The sequence below is a fragment of the Salvelinus sp. IW2-2015 genome, linkage group LG3, assembly GCF_002910315.2.
Source record: "Salvelinus sp. IW2-2015 linkage group LG3, ASM291031v2, whole genome shotgun sequence".
NCBI classification, from domain to species: domain Eukaryota; kingdom Metazoa; phylum Chordata; class Actinopteri; order Salmoniformes; family Salmonidae; genus Salvelinus; species Salvelinus sp. IW2-2015.
In genome coordinates, this window is record NC_036840.1 from 22,621,045 (window position 1) to 22,648,414 (window position 27,370).

Below are 27,370 nucleotides of genomic sequence, written 5' to 3' on the forward strand. Positions count from 1 at the left end.
GGGGGTTCTGTATAACACAGAGATGGTGGCAGAGCAGGAAGATTGGAGTGAACCAAGAGGTTGTGAGTTCAAATCCAGGTAAGAACATGTTGAATATTCATTACTGTATAAATTAACATGCATAATGTAATCATGTAGCCTTTGTTAATAACTTGTGTCAAATATGTCAATTGAAAACATTGTATGTTAAAGCACTGTGTTTGTGTAACTWGTTCCACAGCCTTTTTTAGGTAAAATGCCCAAATAATAATTTCTAGTTGAATGAACATATGATACAATTTGAGAAAACACATAATTTTAAGTTGATTTAATTTTTGCCTACATTTTCTAAAGTTGGGCCAAATATTTTGTTTAGGTTCAGTTAACAATTGGACCGAAGAGTTGAGTGAACTAAAAAAGGCTGTGGAACCAGTTACTTAATAATAATAGTTTTTTTTTTATATAGTTTTTTTTTTTTTTTTTACAGTGAAGGGTTCTTCGGTGGTATACACTTCTTAGAACGTAGACTGACTGATCTGTCTGTTTACCAATCAAAGACGAGCAAACCGGATATTACGTTGCTGGTGACAGCCTCTTTAAAGTGCACCCTGCCACAACATTATTGTCCATATGACTGTCACACCGTCAAGACAAAGCAAAATKATCGCCACCAAGATGATCTGAACAATCATACAAGACGTATAGGCTACACACAGYTAATGGCTCGGTCAAGCCTTACTTGGTTCGTTTTGCCTCATGTGACCCTTTCCCCTGTTTGAACGCCCCTCCTCAACATTCTCTACACATACATTATTGCGCTCTCCAAAGGAAGAAGACCCCGAGCAGACCACCCAACAACCCAACATCCGTGACCACGCCAAGACAGCTCCACCGAAACCAACAACTCAAACGGTGGTAAACTAAMTGATTTCAAGCCCATGCTCTGGGGTGCCTGGTTTATAGGACAAAAAGTTTCCTTTCTTGGATGCAGAGAGTGAACTGACTGGGCTGTTCAGAGGCTGAGACTGTTCTTCTGCTGGTTACGCGCTCGTCTTTCATTTTATTTATATGTGGGTGAGCAAATGTAGCACCTCCCAGCTTCGTTGGTCATAGATCTGGTCTCTCCTTGTAGACTATACACTTACTGTACGTACAACATGCATGTTAGATTTAGCGCGGTCCTATAGCTGAGGAGGGACCCTAGGCTTGTCCAAAGGGCCCCCTCATTCTCACCACCATCCACGATCTCTCTCCTGTACTTCGGATCGCAAGATAGTGCTGAAACATGCCGAGACACTTGCAGTGCAGCTCGGTTCCATCCCAGGTCGGCGTGACGGGTTCTGTTTTGTAACTGGATCTACTCTGGGGCATGGTCTGCCTCACCACAGCTGAAGAGAACTATTGCAAATGACTTAAAAGTGCAAACAGTAGCAATAACTGCCCAATAGCGAGGTGAAGAATACAGAAGATCTATACACCAATATTCAAATCGATGTTCGATCAAGCCACGAATATGGGCGATGAGATCGCCGAGGATCGTAACAACAACCACCGCCTTGGATCCAACTCTCAGTGCCGTGACGGGATAGACAAATGCCATACCGAAATTGGGGGCAGGTCGCCGGTGCAGAGCACAACCGATACCCCGGGTACATCGGCTTCCACCCCGACCTCCTCCAGTGAAGACGGACATGATAAACTTTTAGGAGTGGACCCAGACTACTGCCGGAGGATTTTAGTTCGAGGTTAGTAACGAAAWATTATTTATTGTTGTTGTTGTTGCGAAAATGGAAATCTAGAAGGATAAATTGCAAAAAGAGGGCACATATTGTCTGCATAAGTTACTGAACAAARCCAGGTGTTTATAATTCTTAATATTTGAGAATTTCCATTAAATTAATTTAATATATTTAATGCATTTGCAAATATACCACTATTGCAATCACAACTACTAATAGCCTAATTCTACAACAACAACTACTACTAGGTTACTAGGCCATGTTACTACACTGCTACTACTACTATAATACTTTTACTCTTACAAATAAGCAAATAGTTGCAGTGATTTATTGTAAATAAAATAAAATAAGGTATTTCATATGCAGATGAAGATATAATACTATATATGTCCAATATACTTTAAACAAATGAATATATAGCTAGCCTATAAACTGACAGCAGCTTTATTTTAAATGACTCCTGATACCTTTTTGGAACAAATTTGCTATACTTAGAAGAAAAATATTCGAGCGAAATTTGTATGAAAATTATGAACAGCTGAGATTAAAATGTACAGTAGAGCTTAGAGATAATAATAACTTATAATAATAGCAGTAGCTGCTTTGTACTATATGAATCAACATTTTAATTATTGGCAAACAAACTACTTAAAAAAAAACACAAACCATCATGTGTACTTCTGTGTGTGTTTATTCATGGTCATGTTGTTATCTTTKTATTATTACTCAAAATTAAGCAATATGTTGTCCATGCTCTCGTTGATTAAAAGAAATGGAGCCCCACCTTTCTAGGCCTATTGCCATCTTTGGATGGAATTCTCCAAAATGTGTAGACTCACTTAAGAGTTATTTTAACAATATAAATATATATATTGTGGGTCTTAGGATCTACAACTTCTTTAAAAAATGTGTTGAGAATGAAACAAAACATAAGTTACGATTTTCAATTTCAAAATGTATAATTGTGTAATTAGTGGCCTACTCTATGCATGAGTTACACAACTGATATCTCCATAGTTTATTTCACCATGTCCAAGTATCTTGTAAGTGTATGCGCCATGATGGTCATGATGGTTCAATAGTTTGTAGTAAATTATGACAATAATCATTGTGGGGGGAGATCCCCCTCAACAACATTCTCTTCTCATAACAAAACAACACCATGCCATATTTGGTATATTACTAGTTACCTTCCTAATGCGTATTAAAATATAGTAAAATAGTTCCAGGAGTATGCATTTGCAGAAAGAAATTATATTTAAAAGAAGAAACCGTTTGTAAAACATGTCAAATTGTTAAAGGTGTGTGCAAAATTACATAAAATACTTATTGCATGTCAAATAGGCTATAGTAGTTRTAGGCTATGTGACTGACTGACTTAGAATAACATTCATTGAATGAAAGGCAATAGTTTTGTTCAGAGCGTAATGACATCTCTTTGCACTGCTCTTTAGTCAGGGCTGTAAAATGCGTTATAATCTCAATGTCAACAAACCCTAAAGTATACAGGTGATTTTTTGGGGTTGTTTGTTTGTTTAAAACCTTAGTGAGATAATATCAAAATTATGAATATGGCTTTCTAAGTACATAGTCATAGTGAGCAGGAAAAAAACATTTGATTTCAGTTTATTTTGAAACGTTTGAACTTGTAGGCCTATTCATAATAATTATTCATAATTATAACACTTATTTCTAAAATAGCATATCCATGCCCCTTACCCGGATAGTTCTCACACCAATGTGAGATGAATATTTATCATGGATACCGTAACACCATATATCAGTTAATCACCAAACTATTAGCCCACAGAAACACTGATATTATTAATTTATCTTCTTACAAAAAACAGTTTCCCCCCCTATTTGTGCACATTTGATTTTCACCAAATGTATAAATTAACCTTTCATTTGAACAACGATAATCATACACATCACCTACAGTAAAGGTCTACATAATTGAATTCATTGCGCGTGCCCCGGGGCTAAATCTGAACAGAAAGCCCGGTAATTGTAGAAGTGAACGGCCTCGGCGGTAGACCGAGATTGATTAGATGTGGTGAGGGCGAGTTGAGCGTTTTTGGCAGAGTTGCTCGGGACACCAAGCTCGCAATACCCGGTGTCACTATTTGTTTTTAAAGCTGATGATTGAATGCGCTAGGTACCGCTTGAGAAGCCGAGGTCAGAGAAAGGTCAGGCGGTCTGTCTATGTGYAAAGTCTCGATGTGCGTGCAAACCGTTTGAAAGGCCCTGCTGCAAAGTTGTACATTTTGAGGATTTTAAAATTGGGTATCATGAATGAGTAGATGTTTAGTTAGAAATGATAAATATGCACAATGTTGGAACACGTCTCTATAGCTCTTGCTAACACCTTGGATGCTTGCATGGAAGTTAGACAAGCTCTACGCAGAGACCGTGCCGTATAGGCCCTATAGATGCTATTTCCCCATGAAATGTGCAATATATAGGCTGTAGGGCCTATGTGGATGAACCACATAAGCYCTACGTATAGCCTACAACACTTCAAATAGTATACGGTGGTTCAGATTTTTTATATCTTCTATAACTTTGATTCAATTTAAGTTTTGCTGAGGAATTGAAATAGATTTAGACGCAACATGATTCGACAGATCTAGGCTACTGCCCCTTTGACATATTTATTTTATGGTGGGACCCAGCTTGGTTAGTCTATATGTTTTGCACTTATTAATAGGTTTTTGGTATTGCATAAATAGCATCTTAGGCATACTCCATACTTTTATATAAAAACACACATTTCATGATGTTTTACTGAACAAAACGATTTCATGTTGTCCCATAAATTGCTATATTTAACGTTGTGTACTGATGCGTCAACTAGCCGGTTACACTATATTCTCCAGGATGGGTTCTAGGACTCATGGCAAATGCAGAGGTTTAATTTGAAATATAACTCTGAGAACATGCTCTCCAAAAATGTAGGCCTACTTGCGCTGAGACAGACAATTACGTACCGGTAGGTCTATAATTTAATAATGGGATAGGGAAGTATCTTTCAGTTCTCATTGTTCTGGCTATAACTTTTTGAGAATATTCCCCAAACACGGCAAAAAAAGCAAGCTACTATAGTGAATGTGTGAAACTCCGAGGTAGCCTATTCCCCAATAAAAAAATTAAAAAAATGGTATACCTAACTTATGTCCAATTCCATTACATACTGCAGCATAGCCTACTCTCAGTTGAAAATATGGAAGAACTAGTCTAAGGCATTTTACGCGTAATATCTATCTATCTAACGAACGGATATGCCTGTTATCTCTGTAAGGTGCATTGAGTTTTATTTACGGATATTGTGATTCTTACAATATATTATCCATCTATTACTCCTTCCCCTTCTTTATTTATTTTACTACAAACTTGACTAGCCTATATTTCCAAGGAAGACAACTAGATGTCAATRTCCTCATACTGAAAACAATGATCACGTCAAGAGATCATTCTGATATTGCGTAGGAGCACAATGTTTAACAATATCTTCCTGGTCKGTACAAAAAATAATGACATTGGTAGGCTACTACAGTATGTGCAATCATAATAAGACTATGGGACATTTCACACACGGTGTCTGGCTGTATATCCACAGATGCCAAGGGCACCATCCGGGAGATCGTGTTGCCAAAGGGCCTGGACCTCGACAGGCCAAAACGAACGCGGACATCATTCACCGCGGAGCAGCTCTACCGGCTCGAGCTCGAGTTCCAGCGCTGCCAGTACGTAGTCGGCCGCGAGCGCACTGAGCTGGCGAGGCAGCTGAACCTGTCCGAAACACAGGTAAGAAACATACATCATTTGACAGTGTAGGCCTATTTCTTCAGAAGTGGTGAGTTATGGATAATATATTGATATCCTATTGTGCCAATAAAGACAAATTGTATACGTAACCTTGAGTCCCCATTGTAGGCCTATATATTTAAATATTAGATTGAAAGGTATGCTATCATGATAACTCATCGCTGTGCACAGTCCAGCCCAGCACAGTCACATTATATAATGTCTCAGCTGTTTTTTTACCCAACTTTTGTCATGGAGATGCATCTACTAAGGAGAAAGCACGACGTGTACATCTGACATCATAACCAATGTCTTTATTTGGAAACTCCAGTGGTCGTCATGATATGGGCTAGGATTGGCGCAATGGCTCCATTCTTGGGTTCTATCCATGAGTCCATATTGTCAGTGCTGACTTTTCTTAGCGGGAATTCACAGTAGCTCCATCGCCAGACGTCTCATGTAAACAAACCAAACAACACAGCTACCTCGGTGCTTTACAGTAAGTATTCAATAATAATAATAGCCTAATAATAATAATAGGTATTTGTGTTATTTCAACTTTTTGTTGTAGATACCCGTGGGTTGTAGCCTATAAAACAAACTTTAGTCTAGACAACAGTAACAAGGGATAGATGGATRTAGGCTAGGCTGCTATAGCCAGTGCCCTCCACATGAATGATTGAGCAAGGATGGAGAATAACACACAACATGGTGTGAAAGAATAGGGCCTCATTTGTTATTTGTCAACTGATGCATTACTATGCCTCTGATCCAATTATACGAGTTGTGTCTTATATAACTAAACTAGTTACATGTCAAGTTATCATCATTTCCACAATACATGTAGTAGGCTAGACCTAACGCAATGTGTAGTCCATAAATCCATTCCTGAAAATGAAAGATTGAAAGGGTTGGTGTGAATGAAATACGCTATAGGCCCTATTGTCGAAAGCACCGTGTCCAACACCAAGTAGCCTACAGTTAATCTGCATCTCCCTGACCACTGATAAGAATCACCTTTATTTGCCACGTACATTTATATGTACCAGGAATTTGACCTGGTGAAATGGTGCTAACCMCACAACTGAATTTATACAGGCAGAATATCTAAACGAAGAATGTACACATAATCCACATATTCTATAGATACAGCAAAAACGGAACAGTTACACATAGGCTAGCTGTAGCCAACTACTACACAAAGCTGATAAAAATTGACAATTGTCCAGCGAATTGATAACCCCTACAGATCAATGGCAACGATGGAGAGGAGACGAGACGAAGAAAGAAAGCTAATACTTTTGGGACGCAGGCACATTCATGCAATGTTATTCAGGGCATAGTAGTGGCTGTCAGTGGGAKGGGCCTATTTCTACCACTTTTTAGGGGAAAGAAGACGTATGGGGTATATAGGCTACTGGGTGGCAGCAATGCATCGGTTGTAAGGCTTATAGCTTACCCAGACATTCTTTCAGATTGTTTAAAACTGTAATAATCACATATTTCTATAGTCAATATTGTCAGTCATAATTTAGCTCAGTAACCGAAAGGTTGCAAGATCGAATCCCCGAGCTGACAAGGTCAAAATCTGTCGTTCTGCCCCTGAACAAGGCAGTTAACCCACTGTTCATAGGCCGTCATTGAAAATAAGAATTTGTTCTTAACTGACTTGCTTAGTTAAATAAAGGTTAAAATAAAAAAATATTTMATCTGGAGGCTATTAAAAACAATACCCAGAAGGTGTTGGAGCATTTTAGAGCAATTTCTTGAAGCTGTTTCCATTGAAATTGCGAACTTCGTCTGCTAATATATTTTGTTTTGATAATTTACAACATTGAACAGCCCCAGGAGCAAATTTGCATATAGGCCCTAATCAACGGAATTTAAAATAAAAAAATACCCCMAAAAACAAAGAACAACCACATTAGGCGATTAATCATTCTGTCATTTCTAAAAGCTTTCACTTTTTATGTTTCGGTGAAGTTTAATTTCAGAGTTTATATTTTCACTTTGTTCGTGTAGGCGTCGAGGCTCTAGCTGTATCTTTATGAGTTGCTGATATTCAAGGCTTTAACAAGAGTCAAACCAGTGATTTGATTTTCAGGTCCACTTACGCAACGTACACTGGCCTATATGTGTGTTTTAAAGCRTTGCCATTTGAGAAGTTATTGCTTATCGGTTTTGAGAGAGAGTGGTCGTGAAATGTACGATTGAGCATAGTAATAATAGCTTTTCTGAATAATTTATAATACTAACTCAGCTTAACTAAAGGCAACATTATACTTTGATGGTCAGAAACACGATTTCATCTTCAATTTCAGGAGGGGGTGAGAACTGAAATGCACATTTGGGGAAAAACTCTTATTTCTGAGTGCGTTTTGGCAACCTCATTCGTATTCATCCCCTCCAAATATTTCCAGTCAAAGTCACGTTCATTTTACAGCACCAAGCAATACATTGTATCCACAACATTCTGATTCTGTAGTGTCCATGCAGCCTCATAGGCCTGTTGGAGGGGAGGATGTTCACCTATTACTATTGTCAACATGTCCACTTTGGCATCCAAACAAACAATATATTTCTAAGTAAAGTCACACCAAGTTATCCAACTAAACAAAACGTTTAATGTTATATCTAGTATATCTAGTTTAGCACAATATTCCAGTAAACTTCGACCCAAGGGTATTACAAATCCTATTTTTGCTGTTAGCTATGTAGATGTGGGCCTCTGCATGGTTTGGTAACTGCAAAGAGTGTTTACATCAAACGGCTCTTCACTTAGCGCCTACTGAGACATTTAAATGCCCATGCTCTCGTCGATTTCTTTCGATTAAAAAAGATCGGATGAAGTAGRTATTACAAACGATTGAATTCATCAAATGCTATACTAGGTCCTACTTAATTTGTCAAGAGATAATAGCCTAATATCAAAATGTAATCGAATAAATGTAATAGGATCTTAGCCTGAACCTTAGTGCATCCAACAACGTAATAACATGTAGCCTAATTTAGCCAAGCATGTTTTGTGCTGTAACACATAGCTCAAATTGCTCAATTTAGACATTGGTAGGCCTATTTTATATTCCGTGTTACCAGCACGAAATCTCGGTTACGATAGGCTTCGTTGGGCTTAAAACATGTCGTTTATATAATGTTTATTAAGTTATCAAAGGCAGACCTCAATGGGTGTTGACCTGTGATATTGCACTCACTGGGCACGGACGTCAGTTCAACATCTAGTTTGATTTAAATTTGGTTGAGTTGCCAACTAACGTCAATTCAACGTGAAATCAACAACTAAATGTCACTTAATTGGATTTACGTTAAAAGTTGTGAAAAATATACGAAATTTCCTTATTGATGACTTTTTGCATATCCAATCAGCTTTCCACATTGATTCAACATCATCACATTTAATCATTTATGTTGTTGCTGTGGTTGTTGTTGAAATTACTTGAAAAAAACGTTTTTCCCAGTGGGGAATGTGATGTCATTCACGTAAATAGTTTATTGTTCCAAAGTTGACGGATTCCTAAACGCTAGTGTTTCAGGATACAGGCATTGACAAAGGTGTAACTCGAATATGTTTGGTCACTATCAAAACTATCAAAACGAGCCACATGCTGCATTTACATTTAGCCAAAATGTCATGAAAGATATAAGATAATGTCCTTATTTTGCTGTTCGTTCACGTGACAGGCTAAAGATCAAACGGTTTGTTTAGGTATAGGTATGACATGAGTAAGCCATCCTTATAATATAGCCTCATGTAAGACAACTTATTCAATGAGGTGTCAATGTGCTTTGGGCAACCTAAACAGTTTTGCAGTAAAAACAAAGTTAATTTCCAGACCAGTTGTGCGTAAAAGCTTTGAGTTCACCAAGAGACACGGGCTAAATGAAAGCAAACTATTTGAGAGGGGATGAATAACATTTCATGTAAAATCCTCCCTCACTCAGGAAACACCTCGCCTCTCCCCAGAGCCCAGCAGGTGGCTCCCCCTTCCCGCGTAACGCGGCGGGGAGCCCCGCGCTCTTGGCACGCTATGGAGGTTGTCTTGGGGATGCCTGTGCGGCTACTAAGTATCGCTTACGCCAGGTGCACCTTCCTAGCAGGCTAAACGCCGCCGATTCACAGGCACTGTATGGGGAGGAGACCTGTTACTTTAACAGTTAGAGGAGTTACTTGAGCTCTGGTGAAAGTTTCTCAACATTTGCAAATCAGTATTCAAATTTTTTTTTGAAACACGGGGATTGAGACCAGTGAAGCATGAAGCATCCACTGACTTCACCTGTTGTGTTTCAAAGACCTCTACATTATGAAAATKCATATTATATCAGGGGATACATTGATAAAGGCATGGTAATGGTTTTGCTACAGCTGCTATGACTGTGACTCCTCTTTTTCGGTTTAGAAGCACTGACTTACTCAGCTGACAAAATACTCAAATTACATTTCTGGGTGGTTCTGATTCTGAATGCCAAAATGGTGCTTGCTTGGTTTTCGACAATTGTTTATTCAGACCCTTGTTTTACATTTAAGCTTACAAGTATATTTTGGGTTGACCCTCGGTTAATACCTCCATACCATTTGGAGCCCTTTCATCCCGTCCACTTGCATTCTCTTCCAATATTAAAACGTGATTCAATTCCGTCTATCAATCCACCGAGTAGGCTTTTTCAGCTTGCTTGAAAAACACCATAGTCTAAGAGTGTGCCCGAAACAGCGCCTTACTCCCTATATAAAGGGGCCCTACCCCATAGGGCTCTGTTTTAAAAGGAATGCACTATATTCAAAATAGGGTGCCATTTCAGACACACAGTAGACAGGGTCTAATGATTGCCTTTCACATCGAGAAATGTTAATGCCTTTCGTTCTGTTACCTTTTAATTTGAACTTGGCTCTACATAAGCTATGCATTCTACAATGTGAGGAATGAAGATATCTTATTGGTGGGTGGTGGCCCTAGGAGGAATGAAGATGTCTTATTGGTGGGTGGTGGCCCTAGGAGGAATGGAGATGTCTTATTGGTGGGTGGTGGCCATAGGAGGAATGGAGATGTCTTATTGGTGAGTGGTGGACCTGGTAGGACAACATTTTTAGCACCATTTACTGAAATGACTTTTCCCTCTGACTGAAATGATGGTCTAGACTGAAACAATTATGTTTTACAAAATACTTAAGCGAATGAGGGTTGATCTTTTTACTCTTGTCTAAATGATGACACGATATGGTAATCTGTCCCCTGACAGGCTCTCAACCCCTTTGGACATAAAGAAGTTGCGTCAACATAGCTTCCATGTTATTTCAACATGACCATTACGTTATATTATTGTTCAAAACTGGTTGGATTTTGGGAAATGAGACTGTTATGCATATAGCTGCCCAGAAACCTCTCTTTACCTTCCCAACACTCTTCCCATCCCAACTTGTACCAACCATGATGTCTGGTCATTATCAGAGTTTACCATCACCAGGGACCATTTTACTTACATTGCAATGTATCAATATATTGTTCTCTGCTGCCCATCTGTGGAAAAGCCATGGATTTAATGGTGGAAGGGGCTGTTTAAAACTGGTTTAATCCTGGACTGGGACAAATGGTACAAGGCTAAGTGTCAAAATGTATGGAATCACAGTAGTTTCAGTGGAGTTTTGGACAAAAGCTGGTTTTAGCGAGCAGCTATGGCCAAACATTTGGATGTATTTTGATCTTTCAAGGCAGCAAAGCTTGCTAACATGCACAATCAAATGGGCTGATGAGCTGCTGGAAAACTTCCACAACCACGTTTGTTTTAGAGACTTGTGTGTGAAGTACAGTAAGTGCTTGTGTGTGTAATATTGATCATGTCTAGAGTGGTATGCAGGTCTGCGATACTTGTGTCCAACCTCCAACCGTGTATTCTGCAGAACTGAATGCAAGATAAAGACAGAGATATGAAATGCTGGAAACAAACTGTAGAAACAAGGGGTCATTTATTCTATGCCGTACTGACCCTAGATTTTCGCGCTTGAAAGAGAGAGAGATACCAAGAGAGAGATACAGACAGACAGAGACAGAGGGACTGACAGACAGAGATAGACAGAGAGCAGAGACTCAGAGAGTGGATCTGATCCTAATCTTACTAAAGCCCTGTAAGGAGGTAGGATCGAGGACGTATTAAAAAGATGCATAACACCTCTGTTTTGAAACATCAGCTTGTCCGAATCCTATACACACACATCCCTACTAATACCTTCTCTGCTGACAAACATCCCTCTGTCACTTCTCCTTCTGGGGAGCTCAGCTCTTTAGACCCGACCCACAGTAACCGTCTTAGTGCACCACGGGTACATGAGTGGCCATATGTATGCAGGGGCCAGGAGTTTTCCCTAGCCACATTGAATAACCGGACCAGGGATAACTCCAGGGCCTATGTAAAGTTTCCATATATACTGTAGTACAGAGTCTTTTTAAACAGCAGCAGTTGGGCTTCTAGAGCAGGGTTGGGGTCAGTTGGAGTTAAAAGCAGTCAAATCAGGAAGCAAACTGAAATTCCAATTCAATCATTTAAAGAAGGGTATATACACTGCTCAAAAAAATAAAGGGAACACTTAAACAACACAATGTAACTCCAAGTCAATCACACTTCTGTGAAATCAAACTGTCCACTTAGGAAGCAACACTGATTGACAATACATTTCACATACTGTTGTGCAAATGGAATAGACAACAGGTGGAAATTATAGGCAATTAGCAAGACACCCCCAGTAAAGGAGTGGTTCTGCAGGTGGTGAACCACGACCACTTCCTCAGTTCTATGCTTCCTGGCTGATGTTTTGGTCACTTTTGAATGCTGGCGGTGATTTCACTCTAGTGATAGCATGAGACGGAGTCTACAACCAATCAACAGTGCTCAGGTAGTGCAAGCTCATCAAGATGGACATCAATGCGAGCTGTGGCAAGAAGGTTTTGCTGTGTCTGTCAGCCGTAGTGTCAGGAGCATGGAGCGCTACCAGGAGACAGGCCAGAACATCAGGAGACGTGGAGGAGGCCGTAGGAGGGCAACAACCCGCAGCAAGGACCGCTACCTCCGCACTTTGTGCAAGGAGGAGCAAAGGAGGAGCACTGCCAGAGCCCTGCAAAATGACTCCAGCAGGCCACAAATGTGCATGTGTCTGCTCAAACGGTCAGAAACAGACTCCATGAGGGTGGTATGGAGGGCCCGACTTCCAAGGTGGGGTTGTTTGCTTACAGCCAACACCGCGTGCAGGACGTTTGGCATTTGCCAGAGAACACCAAGATTGGCAATTCGCCACTGGCGCCCTGTGCTCTTCACAGATGAAAGAGGTTCACCTGAGCACGATGTGACAGACGTGACAGAGTCTGGAGACGCCGTGGAGAACGTTCTGCTGCCTGCAACATCCTCCAGCATGACCGGTTTGGGCGGGGGTCAGTCATGGTGTGGGGTTGGGGCATTTCTTGTTGGGGGGCACACAGCCCTCCATGTGTCTCGCTCGAGGTAGCCTGACTGCCATTAGGTACCGAGTTAGATCTCAGACCCCTTGTGAGACCATATGCTGGTGCGGTTGGCCCTGGTTCCTCTAATGCAGACAATGCTAGACTTCATAGTGGCTGGCGTGTGTCAGTAGTTCCTGCAAGAGGACGGCATTGATGCTATGGATGGCCCCCCGTTCCGCAGAACCTGAAATCCAATTGAGCACATCTGGGACATCATGTCTCGCTCCATCCACCAACGCCACGTTGCACCACAGACTGTCCAGGAGTTGGCGGATGCTTTAGTCCAGGTCTGGGAGGAGATCCCTCAGGAGACCATCCGCCACCTCATCAGGAGCATGCCCAGGCGTTGTAGGGAGGTCATACAGGCACGTGGAGGCCACACACACTACTGAGCCTCATTTTGACTTGTTTTAAGGACATTACATCTAAGTTGGATCAGCCTGTAGTGTGGTTTTCCACTTTAATTTTGAGTGTGACTCCAAATCCAGACCTCCATGGGTTGATAAATTTGATTTCCATTGATAATGTTTGTGTGATTTTGTTGTCAGCACATTCAACTATGTCAAGAAGAAAGTATTTAATAAGAATATTTCATTCATTCAGATCTAGGATGTGTTATTTTAATGTTCCCTTTATTTTTTTGAGGAGTGTAGTTTTAATGACTTCATTTTGGGATTTTCAAATTTGTATTTATTATGGATCCTTCCTGGGGTCTAGCAAAATTGAAGCAGTAATACATTAAAAAATATTTTAAAAATTCACAACATATTAAGTGTGTGCCCTCAGGCCTCTACTCTACTACCATATATTTATAACACAAAATCTATGTGTACATGTGTGTATAGTGCGTTTGTTCTTCACAGCCCCGCGTTTCCATAAGGTGTATTTTTATCTATTTTTTTCAAATCTAATTTTAATGCTGGCATGAGTTACTTGATGTGGAATAGAGTTTCATGTAGTCATGGCTCTTTGTAGTACCGTGCGCCTCCCATAGTCTGTTCTGGACTTGGGGATTGTGAAGAGACCTTTGGTGGCATGTCTTGTCGGGTATGCATGGGTGTCAGAGCTGTGTGCCAGTAGTTCAAACAGACAGCTCGGTGCATTCAATATGTCAATACCTCTCACAAATACAAGTAGTGATGAAGTCAATCTCTCCTCCACTTTGAGCCAGGAGAGATTGACATGCTTATTATTGTTAGCTCTCTGTGTACATCCAAGGGCCAGCCGTGCTGCCCTGTTCTGAGCCAATTGCAATTTTMCTAAGTCTCTTTTTTGTGGCACCTGATAACAGAATTGAACAGTAGACCAGGTGCAACAAAACTRGGGCCTGTAGGACTTGTTTTATTGATAAAGCAGAGCAGCACTTTTTTACGGACAGACTTCTCCCCATCTAAGATACCATTGTATCAATATGTTTAGACCATGACAGTTTACAATCCAGGGTTACACCAAGCAGTTTAGTATCCTCAACTTGCTCAATGTCCACATTATTTATTCCAAGATTTAATTGAGGTTTAGGGTTTAGTGAGTACAATGCTTTTAGTTTTGGAAATATTTCGGGGAAGGCATGGCTCTTGACTTTCGCCTCTCCCGAGTTCGAACAGGAGTTGCAGCAATGGGGCAAGACTGTAACTACCAATTGGATATCATGAAATTGGGGAGAAAAAGSGGTTAAAATAMAAAAAATACAAAAAAMCTGAGATTCTTCACATATACTAGTCTGTGCTGTTGTCACTCAGTTATTGCTTTGCTGTCGGGACTTTCATTTGTTGTCTTGGGCTATCACCAAGGATGCAAAAAGCAGGGGTCTGAGTGTGTGTCTGTCTCTGTGTGTGTCTTCTCTCTTCCTCCTCTACCTTCTCTCTCTCTGCTCCTCTCTCTCTCTCTCTCTCTCTCTCTCTCTCTTCTCCTCTCTCCTCTCTCTCTCTCTCTCTCTCTCTCTCTCTCTCTCTCTTCTCTCTCTCTCTCTCTCTCTCTCTCTCTCTCTCTCTCTCTCTTCTCTCTCTCTCTCTCTGCTCTCTCTCTCTCTCTCTATCTCTCGTCTTCCTCATCGTCTCGCTTCCTCTCTTCCTCTCTCTCTCTCCTCCTTCTTCTCTGACTCTGTCTCTCTCTGTGTGTTTATGTATGAATGTACATAGTATGTGGACACCTGCTCGTTGAACATCTCATTCCAAAATCATGGGCATTAATATTGATTTGCCACTCTTCTGGGAAGGCTTTCCACTAGATGTTGGAACATTGCTGCGGCGACATGCTTCCATTCAGCCACAAGAGCAATACTGAGGTTGGGCACTGATGTTGGGYGATTAGGCCTGGCTCGCAGTGTGCATTCCAATTAATCCCAAAGGTGTTCAATGGGGTTGAGGTCAGGGCTCTGTGCAGACCAGTCAAGTTCTTCCACATCAATCTTGACAAACCATTTCTGTATGGACCTCACTTTGTCCACATGGGTATTGTCATGCTGAAACAGGAAAAGGCCTTACCCAAACTGTTGACACTAAATTGGAAGCATAGAATCGTCTAAAATGTTATTGTATGCTGTAGCGTTAAGATTTCCCTTCACTTGAACTAAAGGGCCTAGTCTGAACCATGAAAAACAGTCCCAGACCATTATTCCTCCTCCACCAAACTTTATATTGGGCACTTTGCATTGGGACAGGTAGCGTTCTCCTGGCATCCGCCAAACCCAAACTACCAGATGGTGAAACATGATTCATCAYTCCAGAGAACGCTTTTCCACTGCTCCAAAGTCCAATGGCGGCGAGCTTTACATCAATCYAGCATTGCACATGGTGATCTTAGGCATGTACGCGACTGCTCGGCCATGGAAACATGAAGCTCCCGACAAACAGCCATTTTGCTGACATTGCTTCCAGAGGCAGTTTGGAGCTTGGTAATGAGTGTTGCAACCGAGGACAGATGATTTTGACGTGATATGCGCTTCTGCACTCGGCGGTCCCGTTCTCTGAGCTTGTGTTGTCTACCACTTCGTGGCTGAGCCGTTGTTGCTCCTAGACGTTCCACTTCACAACAGCCTATGACGGTGCCACGTTGGAAGTCACTGAGCTCTTCAGTACGGGCCATTCTACTGCCAATGTTTGTCTATGGAGATTGCATGGCTGTGTGCTCGATTTTATACACCTGATAGCAACGTCGGTGGCTGAAATAGACGAATCCACTAATTTGATGGGGCGTCCACGTACTTTTGGCCATGTAGTGTATATGTGTGTGTTTCTGAATGTCCTTCGCTGTGCATTGTTCTCAGTAACTCCCAGACATTGTCTGGCTAGTCGTCTGGAGCACGGAGGGCACAGGGCATTACGTAGTCCTACAGATGTAGGAGAATGAGAGAGAGGACGAGACAGAGGCAGRGATTGTATAAAAGCTGAAAGAGTAGGACACATTTTTAGGAAGGAAGGGAGACAGACAGACGTGGGCCTAAACCAGTTACAAATGTTGTTGCATTGTCTATTCATTGCAGGGCTATTCATTATTTTAAAAGTGTGATCAAGAGTTTAAGGAATTTTATGTACAGTGATTGATGTCCTCCTCTGTCCTTGTACAGTCTCAGGTTGTAAAACTGACGTTCAACACATTTGACACAACGTTGTGATACAACTGATCTTTTTTTGTGATACAACAGAGATMATATCTGCACAAAAACGTTTACACGGCCATTGTTTGGTGTCTCCAAAATGCTTTTGTAATTTTTTTGTTGTTGTGTGCAACAAATCTCTTTGAAGGATGTGTGTGTGCATGCGTGCAAGGCCTTCATTTAATTCACTGGGAAATAGCGTAGCGCAATTATCTCATTGGATTAGCAAGAACAACAAGCCGAATTGGTTTATCTAAACCTCGACATCATGGGACCTTAGGACGAAGGGCTAGGCCCACCCCGGGGCGGGGCGGTGGGCGGGATGGGGAGGGGGACAGAGCGTGGAGCAGAGGGCCTAATAATAGTCCCAAGTGCTTTTACGCTAAGGAGGATTAGGGAGCTACATCTACCAGTGAGTGGCTAAGATGGGGTCGACCCTTGGCTGAACCTGCCTGGACATGTGTTTCAGTAATGCAAAGGAGGGATTGAGGGAGGGAGGGAGGGATGAGGGCAAAGGAGCAGGGCACGAAGGGCGAAGAGGATAGTCAGGGTTAAAAATGGCGAAAAATATGACGAGATTAGTGAGGTAGTAGAATATAGCGGGTAGGAATTATAAGTTTGAAACTGGGGCCGCGTTTGGATGAGGTCCAGTGTTTAGAACAGAACGTGGGATTGGAGAGAGAGAGAAGGGCTGTGAGGGAAAAGGTACATTTTGTCATATTCATCCAATGTACAATGTTTACCGTACCGTTTCCATACAAGAATCATTTTGTAATTGCTACCATAACAGTATTCTTATAGAAAAGGGAAGTCATTGTTACCATAGAGTTTCTGTATAGAAGGAAGTCATTGTTACATAGAGTTTCCTTATAGAAAAGGAAGTCATTGTTATCCATAGAGTTTCCTTATAGAAAAGGAGTCATTGTTCCCATAGAGTTTCCTTATAGAAAAGGAAGTCATTCGTTTACGCAATAGAGTTTCCTTATAGAAAAGGCCATACAGTCATACAGTTTTGCTATAGAAAACTAGTCATTGTACTCCTAGACGAGGCAGGCGGTCTGATGTTCATCACATGGTGCAGGATCAGCGGGGTCGCGGGGGAAAGTTGAGCCTCTTCAGGGTCACAGAAAGTGTTCGAAATATTGTCAGCAGGTGTCCTCCTGCTTAATGGAGCCAGGCTTTTCCACCCCACAGACTCTCTTTTGAGAGATTAACTAGCTTCTCACTAGTAACCCATTATTTGGTCACAACTACAGCCTTTAGTAGCTTTATAGGGCATTTTAAAGCCTTCATAAGAAACTATATGGAGGCTTAGGAACAAAGTCATCCACATAAGGGTGATAAAAGTGTTAACTTTGCCAGCCTATCCTATATATATTTTTTTTTATAGCATTACATTTTCTAAAGAAATCATTCTGATGTGTAGGTCTGATGTCTTCATTAGACACAATCAAACTATTCATGACACCGGCTATCTGTCTGCATGTATTGCGGTGTTGCGTTGCTGAGGTGGACTGTAAATAGTGTGACATCCATCTCTTGAGCTGCTTCAGTTGGGTAGACTCACATATGGACTCCAGTTGACCTTTGCCTGGGTTAGTTAGCCCTAGCAGTGGCTCAAAACTAACACCACTCCATCCCTGCTTGTGTTGTTGTGGTTGGCAGTGTTTAGTACTAGTGGATCTCAGGAATATCCAGCTCTGTCCTGCACACTCTGTCTTGCCTACTGCTTAACCTCTAACCCTTGTGTTGTGAGATGGAGTGTGTAGTAGGGACACAGGCCTACACCTACTGTAGCAGTTCCAGCTATCCAGAATGTTCTGCTTTTGCTCTATCCTCTCCTATCTCTGTTCTAACCACCCCTGCACAGCCTTGCTCTGCTTTGCCCTGGCTGGTGTGCCCTACCAGAGCAGAGGGGAGCGGGAGAGCTGCAGGGCAAATCCAGGTCATTGCCAGGCCAGCGACTCCCCCTCTCTCTCTCCTCTGTATCTCTGCCCGTAGCTTCTGACCCTGGATCTCATTAGGATGGATTTATTTCCAATAGTGTATATGTACGAGAGGGTAGAGATTTGTTTTCTTTCTCTATTCATAATTCCACCCCCCCACCCTCCCCTCCCGTAGTAGTCCCCTGTAAACCCCAGGGTTTTTCCTCAAGCGGACGACTGTGATATGAACGGCCCGGCMCACTCCAGCCTCCCCGCATCTCAGTCCCTGGCTAAGCCACGCCCCACCGAGGAGGCGGAGAGTGGTAATTGTGGGTTTTCACCCAATGGGGAGSCATTAGGGACACAAGACTCCATCTGAGGTTTTGGTTTGAAAAACCCTGGTGTGGGAAGTGGTGTTATTAGCTTAGRCAGATGCACTATATACATAAAGAGGGTTAAGACAAGACAGAGACTATGTGGATTGAGGCCCAGGTCTTTACTCTAAGTCTAAGATGTGGCATCAGTGTCCTTCTCAGCGGGGGAAGATCCCTTCCCAATCTCATTATACACATACAAATGGAACCGCTGAGACGATGGTGACCTGAAGTCCTGAGACTTAACTAACCACCAGGACCGCAGGTGTAAACAACAGTTTTATTCAGGGTTGGGGTCAATTCCATTTCAATTCAATTCAGGTAAATTTAGAAATGTAACTGAATTCCAATTCCACATTTTCCTGATTTGAAAAGCATTGAAGAGAATTGGAATTTCAGTGTACTTCCTGAATTGATTGGAATTKAAATGGAATTAACTCCAACCCTGTAAACAACAGTTCTATCACATAGCTTKCACCTGTCCAGTCAGATCAAGACTCTTTAACTGAGTGAATATTTTTCTTGATTCTACCTCCATTGTCCTAGAGTGTCTGAATATTTTCCCCTCTCTCTTCAAGGTTACCAGAGATTATGTGTGTGAGTAAATGCTAAAGAGAGAATTGTGGTGGGGACTGGGGAGGTTTCTGTCCTGTGGTTGCCATCGGTTGTGTGTTTTATATACACATGACCTCTCTGTGACTGCTGTGTGTGATGTGAATACAGCAGCTCACCTCATGGTCGTATTATGTTGTGTGTGTCCTGTACTTGCCATGCTGCTGCCAGTCATATAGGTTATCTAGGTCCTGCTCATCATTGATGCTTTCCAAATGGAACCCTATTCTCTAGTGCACTATATAAGGAATAGGTTGCCATTGGAACGCAACCCATGATATCCCTCCCTCCGTGTGTAGGCTAGGCTATACGGCGTGTGCACTGACTTGAGAGATGGCATGTTCTAAGCCACATCCTAACATTATTCTGCCTGACTGTCAAATCAGCAAATTGTTGTGAAACGTTAATAATATTACATGAACACTTTATGGTGTCTAGCTGCAAAATGGAAGCCGCTTGGTGCTCAGTCTGCTGTACCAATAGCCCAATCCCCTTTTTAGCTGGATTAGATGGCAGGGTTCTCAAAATAAACAGGCAATGCGTTGATGGTCGCAGAGCATGTGAATACTATGCAGGGGTGTCATGTACCCCAAAAAGTCTGAGGGGGCAGAAAGTATGTTAGGATAGCTGTGAGGCTGGAGAATTCAGCATTTTTCAAATACCTGAAAAAGCTTTTTTCCTGCAATCTAGAGCCATAATCAATAAACTTAATTCTATGTAAAAAAATAAAAAAAAAGATATATACACTACTGTTCAAAAGTTTGAGGTCACTTAGAAATGTCCTTGTTTTTGAAAGAAAAGCTATTTTTTTGTCCATTAAAATAACACAAAATTGATCAGAAATACAGTGTAGACATTGTTAATGTTGTAAATGATTATTGTAGCTGGAAACGGCAGATTTTTTTAATGGAATATCGACATAGGCKTACAGAGGCCMATTATCAGCAACCATCACTCCTGTGTTCCAATGGCATGTTGTGTTAGCTAATCCAAGTTTATAATTTTAAAAGGCTAATTGATCATTAGAAAACCCTTTTGCAATTATGTTGAAAACTGCTGAAAACTGTTGTTCTGATTAAAGAAGCAATAAAACTGGCCTCTTTAAGACTAGTGTGAGTATACTGGAGCATCAGCATTATGGGTTCGATTACAGGTCAAAATGTCCAGAAACAAAGACCTCTTCTTCTGAAACTCGTCAGTCTATTCTTGTTTGACAAATCGAAGGCTATTCAATCGACAAAATGGAAATAAGGTGGCAAGAAATGAAGATTCCGACAGAACGCTGGTAGTATATCGGGCGCATCTCACAGAAACCCTGGCCGACAACACTGGCTCTAACTAGAATGAAAGAGAGTGGCAGAGGCCAGTCCAACAACTGAGCAAGAGACAAGTACATTAGAAGTGTCAGAGTTTATGAGAACAAACTGCCACACAGAGTCCAACGCCAGCTTCATTAAATAGTACCCCAAAACACCAGTTCTCAGTCAACAGTGAAAGAAGGCGCTCCGGGAATCCTGCCACTCTAGGCAGAGTTGCCAAGAAAAAGCCATATCGTCAGAGCTGGCCTATAAAAATAATAAGATGGCAAAGAACAGACACGGACAGATCAACTCCGCGCTAGAAGGCCAGCATCCCGGAGTCACCTCTTCAATGTTGAGTTGAGACTGAGAAGAGAAGGAGAGAGAGAGAGATTAGAGGGAGCATACTTAAAATTACACAGGACACCAGACAGGAGAATTACATCAGATATAAAGACTGTCCTCAGCCCCCGGCAACATAGGATGATATTGTATAGAATACTGAGCTGAGGGGAGGGGGGGGGGGGGTCAGGAGACACTGTAGGGATTCAAACAGAACCAACCAACTTACTACCACTTAAGACAAGGCTGAGTACTACCGACTCGAAGCATCTCCATTGCACGGGTTGCTGTTCAATATAATTGTTAACGAGTGATTTTTTAAACAGATGAAAACCACACCGTAATTAATCTGTAAGATCCCTCAATAGAGATAGAGTGAATATTCTGAAGCAACAGATTCAACCACAAAGACAGGGACTGGGTTTTGCAATCCTACGCAAAGATTTTCACGTGTGCACGAGGTAGATGTGTAAAATATTAAACCAAAGACGCTGAATAGCTTGAGAATTGATTTTGATTTGGATGGGTATTCAATAGACCAGTCACTAAAGAAGAGTACAGGGCCATGCCTTCCTCAACTCAGTTGTCTGGGAGAAGAAGGAAATTATGGTGATTTTAAAACAGTTACAGAGTTTAATGGTTTTGATTATGAGAAAACTGAGGATGGATCAACAACATTGTAATTACTCCACAATATTAACCCAAATGACAGAGTGAAAAGAACGAGGCCTGTAGAGAATAAAAATATTCCAATACATGCCTCCTGTTTGCATGATCTTTTTGTCCTGAATACAAAGCGTTATGTTTGGGGCAAATTCTTATACAACTTCCACTATAAAACACACAGGTTCATGACAGGTCACCTATTGGATGGTTCATGACAGGTCACCCATTGGATGGTGTCACGAGCAATACAATTCACCAGACAAAACTTGATAAAAAATATAAACAACAGCTGCCTGGCGGAGCCACCATCACCTCAAGCATGGGGGGGCATGGGGAGTGACGCTTGGAGCAAGACCTACAAAAAAAACAATGATAGATGACAGCTCTGAACGCAGGGCGAACTATGTTYAGGTCAGACACCACTTAAMAGCGCTGCATGGTCAATCCGACGTCTGCATTGGCCGTGCAGCATTTGCGGTGATATGGTCTCTGCAGAAGTCAGGSCATTCATACTTTTTGCRCTTCGCCGASCAGCGCAGAGCTGTTGTGAAGGAAGTTGTCAAGGATGTGAGTTTGTGTTTATACAGGACCTCCCGCCCTCACCTACCGTCAACCAATCATGTAAATGCRGMGCTATACGGAGCCCTCCGCATTGTTACAAAATTTGAGAGGCGCACGGCGACGTGGTATAGAGCTCAATTTGGCCTGCGTCACACCATCCATRCGGCGCCTCCGACCACATTTTCGGATCAAGCATAAATTGACTCAAAGAGTTGGCTCCGACCAGAGCGCTGCAGCTCAGACCTTCGCAGTTTGGACCGACAGCCTCCGTCTTGTGCTCCYGCTCCAGCTTATAAAGGAGGCAGAGGGCGAAAACTGCAACGAAAGAGAGAGCATAGTTAGGGGATGCTCCAATCACAGGAGGAGGGTGATTCAAAAAAAGTTTATACAATTAAGCATAGCACATCTCCAAGTCACAGCACACACATGCAATCAATTAAGGGCAATCAGAAATATATTAAGGTCAATCATTTGTGAGAGCATGCAAAGATCAGAGCTAAAGTTCACCCTATAACCTGTGTGAGCAAAAGCATCTGATCTCCACTGACCCCCCTTTCCCTGTGTATTGTGTGTGTGGCACATGCCTTGCCCCCCCCRCCCCCACACTCTACAGTACCACACACACGCTATATATTATAGCACTCGCGCATCATCAATGAAACATCCAGAAGCAAGGACAGTCAATGTTCAGTGAGCTACCCTCACGAATGGCACACTGTGTGCTGTGTAGAGAAGTCTACTGTGTAGCCCTGCCTACCTACCTACCACAGCACAACACTTCACTTTGCCCTTGCTTTGACTCTGTCGAAACAGGTTGAGGAAACAACAGCACCCCATATACCCTTCAAAGCTATTGCTGTGCTTATAGTATTGTCGTACTTGGGTAATGTGTTGTATACTTTGCACTCATAGACAAAAAACAGATTCACTAACTCTAACTTTCACTGGCTGACAAGGTCACCATTCCCTTCCAATCGCACACGGACTCCTCCCCCCCTGTCTCTGTCAGGCACCTTAGTGAGAGAGATGCGGGTAAAACCATCCAATCGTGGTCAAACCCAGTCAGAGAAACAACAGTGTTGATCCAATGAGGTGTACTTGGGATTGCCTTTGTATGTATGATGCTTGTGTCTGTGGGTGTATGGATGGCGAGGCACTTTTGCATTGTGTGTCACCAACGTGTGCATACTGTGGGCATATCATGTGCTTTATTCTAGCCTCCACTAAAAGCCTTTAGTAATGTATTGGGTAACTCTCAATTTGGAGCTGCCTTCTTGACAAAGACTCCCTTGATAATGTGMTCTTTTAAATCTCAATGGGACTTCTGGATTAAAGTTTCATGCAACAGAATTAACTGAAATCCAGTGATGGCTAAGATGATCGGTGAGAAAGAATCTGGGGCGGCCTAGCAGTTAAGAGCTTTGAGCCAGTAACCAAAAGGTCGCTGATTCGAATCCCTCAGCCAACTAGGTGAAAAATGTGTCAATGTTCCCTTGAGCAAGGCCCTTAACCCCAACTGCTCTGGATAAGTGACGAAATATAATGTGTTTGTATGGTTTTAACTGCACATAAGTAAGAGTTATTTTTACCCTGTTGTCAGCTGTTTTAGTGAACCAAACCATTTAATTAATAAAACCATGTTTTAACCCTTTAGCATTTCTCTCCCTTCTTCTGTCCTTCCAGGTCAAAGTGTGGTTTCAGAACCGTCGTACCAAGCAGAAGAAAGACACAACCAAGGACTCTGACAAGCGCTCCTCCTCCACCTCCGAGTCGCTGGCCACCTGTAACATCCTGCGCCTCCTTGAGCAGGGGCGCCTCCTCTCCGCCCAGCCCCCCAACCCCCTATTGGGCACCCACCACCCAGGAAACAGCTCTCTATTGGGCAGCCCCGGAGGCTCCTCCTCCTCGCCGGGTAGCAGCACACCACCGGGAAATGGCGTTCATGGGGTGGGCGGGACTTTCGGGCTGTCGTTGCCCTCCCTGGGTGGGACTCCGCCCTCGTCGCGTCTGGGTGTGCCACCGTTGCACTCACTGTGCTTCTCCATGCCGCTGCTAGGGGGTGCTCATCATGAACTGGCTTCCGGGTATGGGTGCGGGTCCTCTGCGTTCGAACCCTACATGCGGCTGGACAGGATCTCCAAGGATGGCGATCTGACTGGGAAGAAGACAGTTTCCTAAGGGGCGGCTACTCGGGGTTTTGGGATGGGGTTGGGATGACTCCCCCCTCTCTCCCTCCATCCCTGCCTCTGGTCTACCACCACCTATCCACACACCAACATTGTTGTCCGTCGTTGGTTGGATCACCAACATCATTGTCCAAGATTGGCTGACAAGGATGGACAGACAGACAGCTGGGAGGAGGTGCACCCCAGAAGGAGCAGGGCTATCCTTGCACTGCCGTGTTGTGTCATTGGTTGCACCCTGTACCCACCCGTTCTCCAGCTACTTGCTACTGAATATCGTCTACAGATTACATTACAAGGAGTGCAACCAGTTACCCCTTCAATACATTACATACTTCCCAGCAAAATCATCATGTGTGGCAGCTTTCTGCCAGAACGTTCTAAGTAAAAGAATCATACACTTTAGCAGTTTCTAATATTAGTTCGTATTGTATAGTGTCCAACACTGATTCCTGTAAATTCTTTATTTGGTTGGTTCTGTGTGTGTTTTAAAATGTGGACAAATGGTGTGTAAACTAAAGCTAGTCTTAGGTCAAATCCATGCTAAGAAATATAAAAAGAAAAGGTACTGGGGATATGTCCTCGCCAAAGTAACTGGTTAGCAATAGCGCTGTTAGCTTCATCTCTGCTCTGCGCTACACCCTCACGTTGTTTTGTCGTACAATTAACTGGAGTAAATTCGAGGTCAACCTTTTATCCCCTCCCATGAGATGAACTCTTGATATGTAATTCACCAGTGAAGCAGTATCACTTTGCCTGCAGTATGCGTTACCATTGGCTACAGAGACTACTCTCTAGATTAAAGCAAGCAGGTTACCCTGACGACCCCCGTTCAGATAATCTCAGAATGTTTTGAAACACAAAGGGTTTATCACAATGGGGGGGGGGGGATTTGTTTTTAGTGTACATAAAATGCAACCCATCTATCCGGTACGTATACTACCACATCACCTGGTATTCACCACTCCTTCTCTTGTGGTTGAATGTTGATCACCTAGGTTTGGTGCGCATGCATACACACACACACACACACACACACACACAGACAGAGAATTCCTAACCGGTTCATATCAATACTTCTCCTTATCTCATGGAACTCTGTGTGTGATGTTCTGATAGGTCAACATACACAGGATGCAGTACACGTCATCGCTTTTTATCTGTTTTTAATGTAAATCTTTTCTCAGATTGGTACTTTCAAAGCCAGTTGCTTCTTTTTCCCTTCTCTTGTTGTTATTTAACAATGATATTTGGCTATTCCCTCCCAGACACTCTCCTGTGCACAAGACTCATCCATTGTTTGATTTCCATTAATTTACCTTTGATATAAAGCACTTTATGTTCCTAGAAGCTTTTCTCCATTCTTCTCCCTTTTTTCTGGTTGAAAGTTTGTTCTCATGAAAGAGATCTTGAGATATCAGATATTCACAGGTTGTATCACAAATGGCACCCTTTTCCCCATATAGTGCACTACTAATCCTCCCAACAGTCACTCTCCCATAGGTACAGTTTTAAATGCRATGTATTCGGACTACCCACTACCCATTGAGGTGGCAGGTGGCCTATTGGTTGGAGTGTTGGGCCAGTAACCGCAAGGTTGGWAGATCAAATCCCTGAGCTAAAAATCTGTCGTTCTGCCCCTGAACAAGGCAGTTAACCCACTGTTCCTAGGCCGTCATTGTAAATAAGAATTTGTTCTTAACTGACTTGTCTGGTCAAATTAAAAAGACAGCTTAAGAGTTAGTTACAGGTTCTGGATTCAGTTGTTGAACATACAGAAGCAGGAGGACACATGTTTTGATTTTGCCCAAAGAGACCTGAAGCTCTGAGCCGTGTTGACTGTGACCAGACAACTTTTTTCCCTATGCTCTGGCCATTCATATTTAATTCCCTACGTAATATCTGCTTGCTTTTATTGTCAGTTGACTCTCTTCATGGAGTCACAATAGGCCACATAGATAGAGCCATCTTGAGCCCCCTATCTCTTCTTCTTGTGAGTTCCCTGGTTGCTACATGATGACATCAATAAAACATGGCCGACCTCATCCTCATAAATAAACGCTGAGGTAGGCTACAGTGTTTGGTCGTAATTTTCTCATGTTAAGCCTAACGTTTATTAGGGATACACCGATATTACGTTTTTGGCCGATACCGATATCCAATATTTTCTTTGCCAAAAAACCCGATACCTACAACCGATATTTAACATTTTAGCGGCCTTTTAAGCATTYTTGTACAGTTAAATAGTTGAAACACACACACACACACACTAACCAAAAAGTTATTTTATTGGCATTTATGTATGTCCCCATTACCAGTAAAACATAATCAAAACCTATTTCTTTCACTTACTTGCTGTGCTGTTTCGTTGTTCATTTGCTCAGTCGTTTCATTCTCAACCAGGATTTCATCATACATGTCAAGCAGTGAAGTTTCAGCTCTGTCTGTCCGTGGCTTCTCTTCCTCGGTGCGCACTGTCACTGTGTCCATTTCCATCTTGTCCAGCTGTGTCTGTAACATTTCACGTAAGCCCTGTTTCTTGTCTGCTTCGAAGTAGCGGTCCAGGTACCTAGCATTGAGCATGGTGGCGACACAGTGAAGAGGCTCAAAGAGAATGCCTCCGACTCGCATGTTCACAGCCTCTAGTAGAGTACTTTTYYAAGTTTTAACCYCACKGTCTGTGTCRGCAGTTTTGTTGAGCAGGCATTTCTATGCCATGACAGAGGGTATCACGTCTGCTGCAGACRCAGTTGATKAGCTTATTTCTCRAGTCAGTTGTTCGAATGG

At 42.3% G+C, this 27,370-nt stretch overlaps 1 protein-coding gene across 1 annotated transcript; it reads left to right on the forward strand.

Moving 5' to 3' along the window:
* The first annotated feature begins 632 nt into the window (after window positions 1-632).
* On the forward strand, window positions 633-27,370 carry vax2 (ventral anterior homeobox 2). Its single transcript, XM_023971640.2, has 3 exons — window positions 633-1,724; window positions 5,338-5,525; window positions 24,084-27,370. Exons 1-3 carry the CDS (start codon window positions 1,472-1,474, stop codon window positions 24,576-24,578), a joined length of 936 nt encoding a protein of 311 aa, XP_023827408.1. The 5' UTR covers window positions 633-1,471; the 3' UTR covers window positions 24,579-27,370.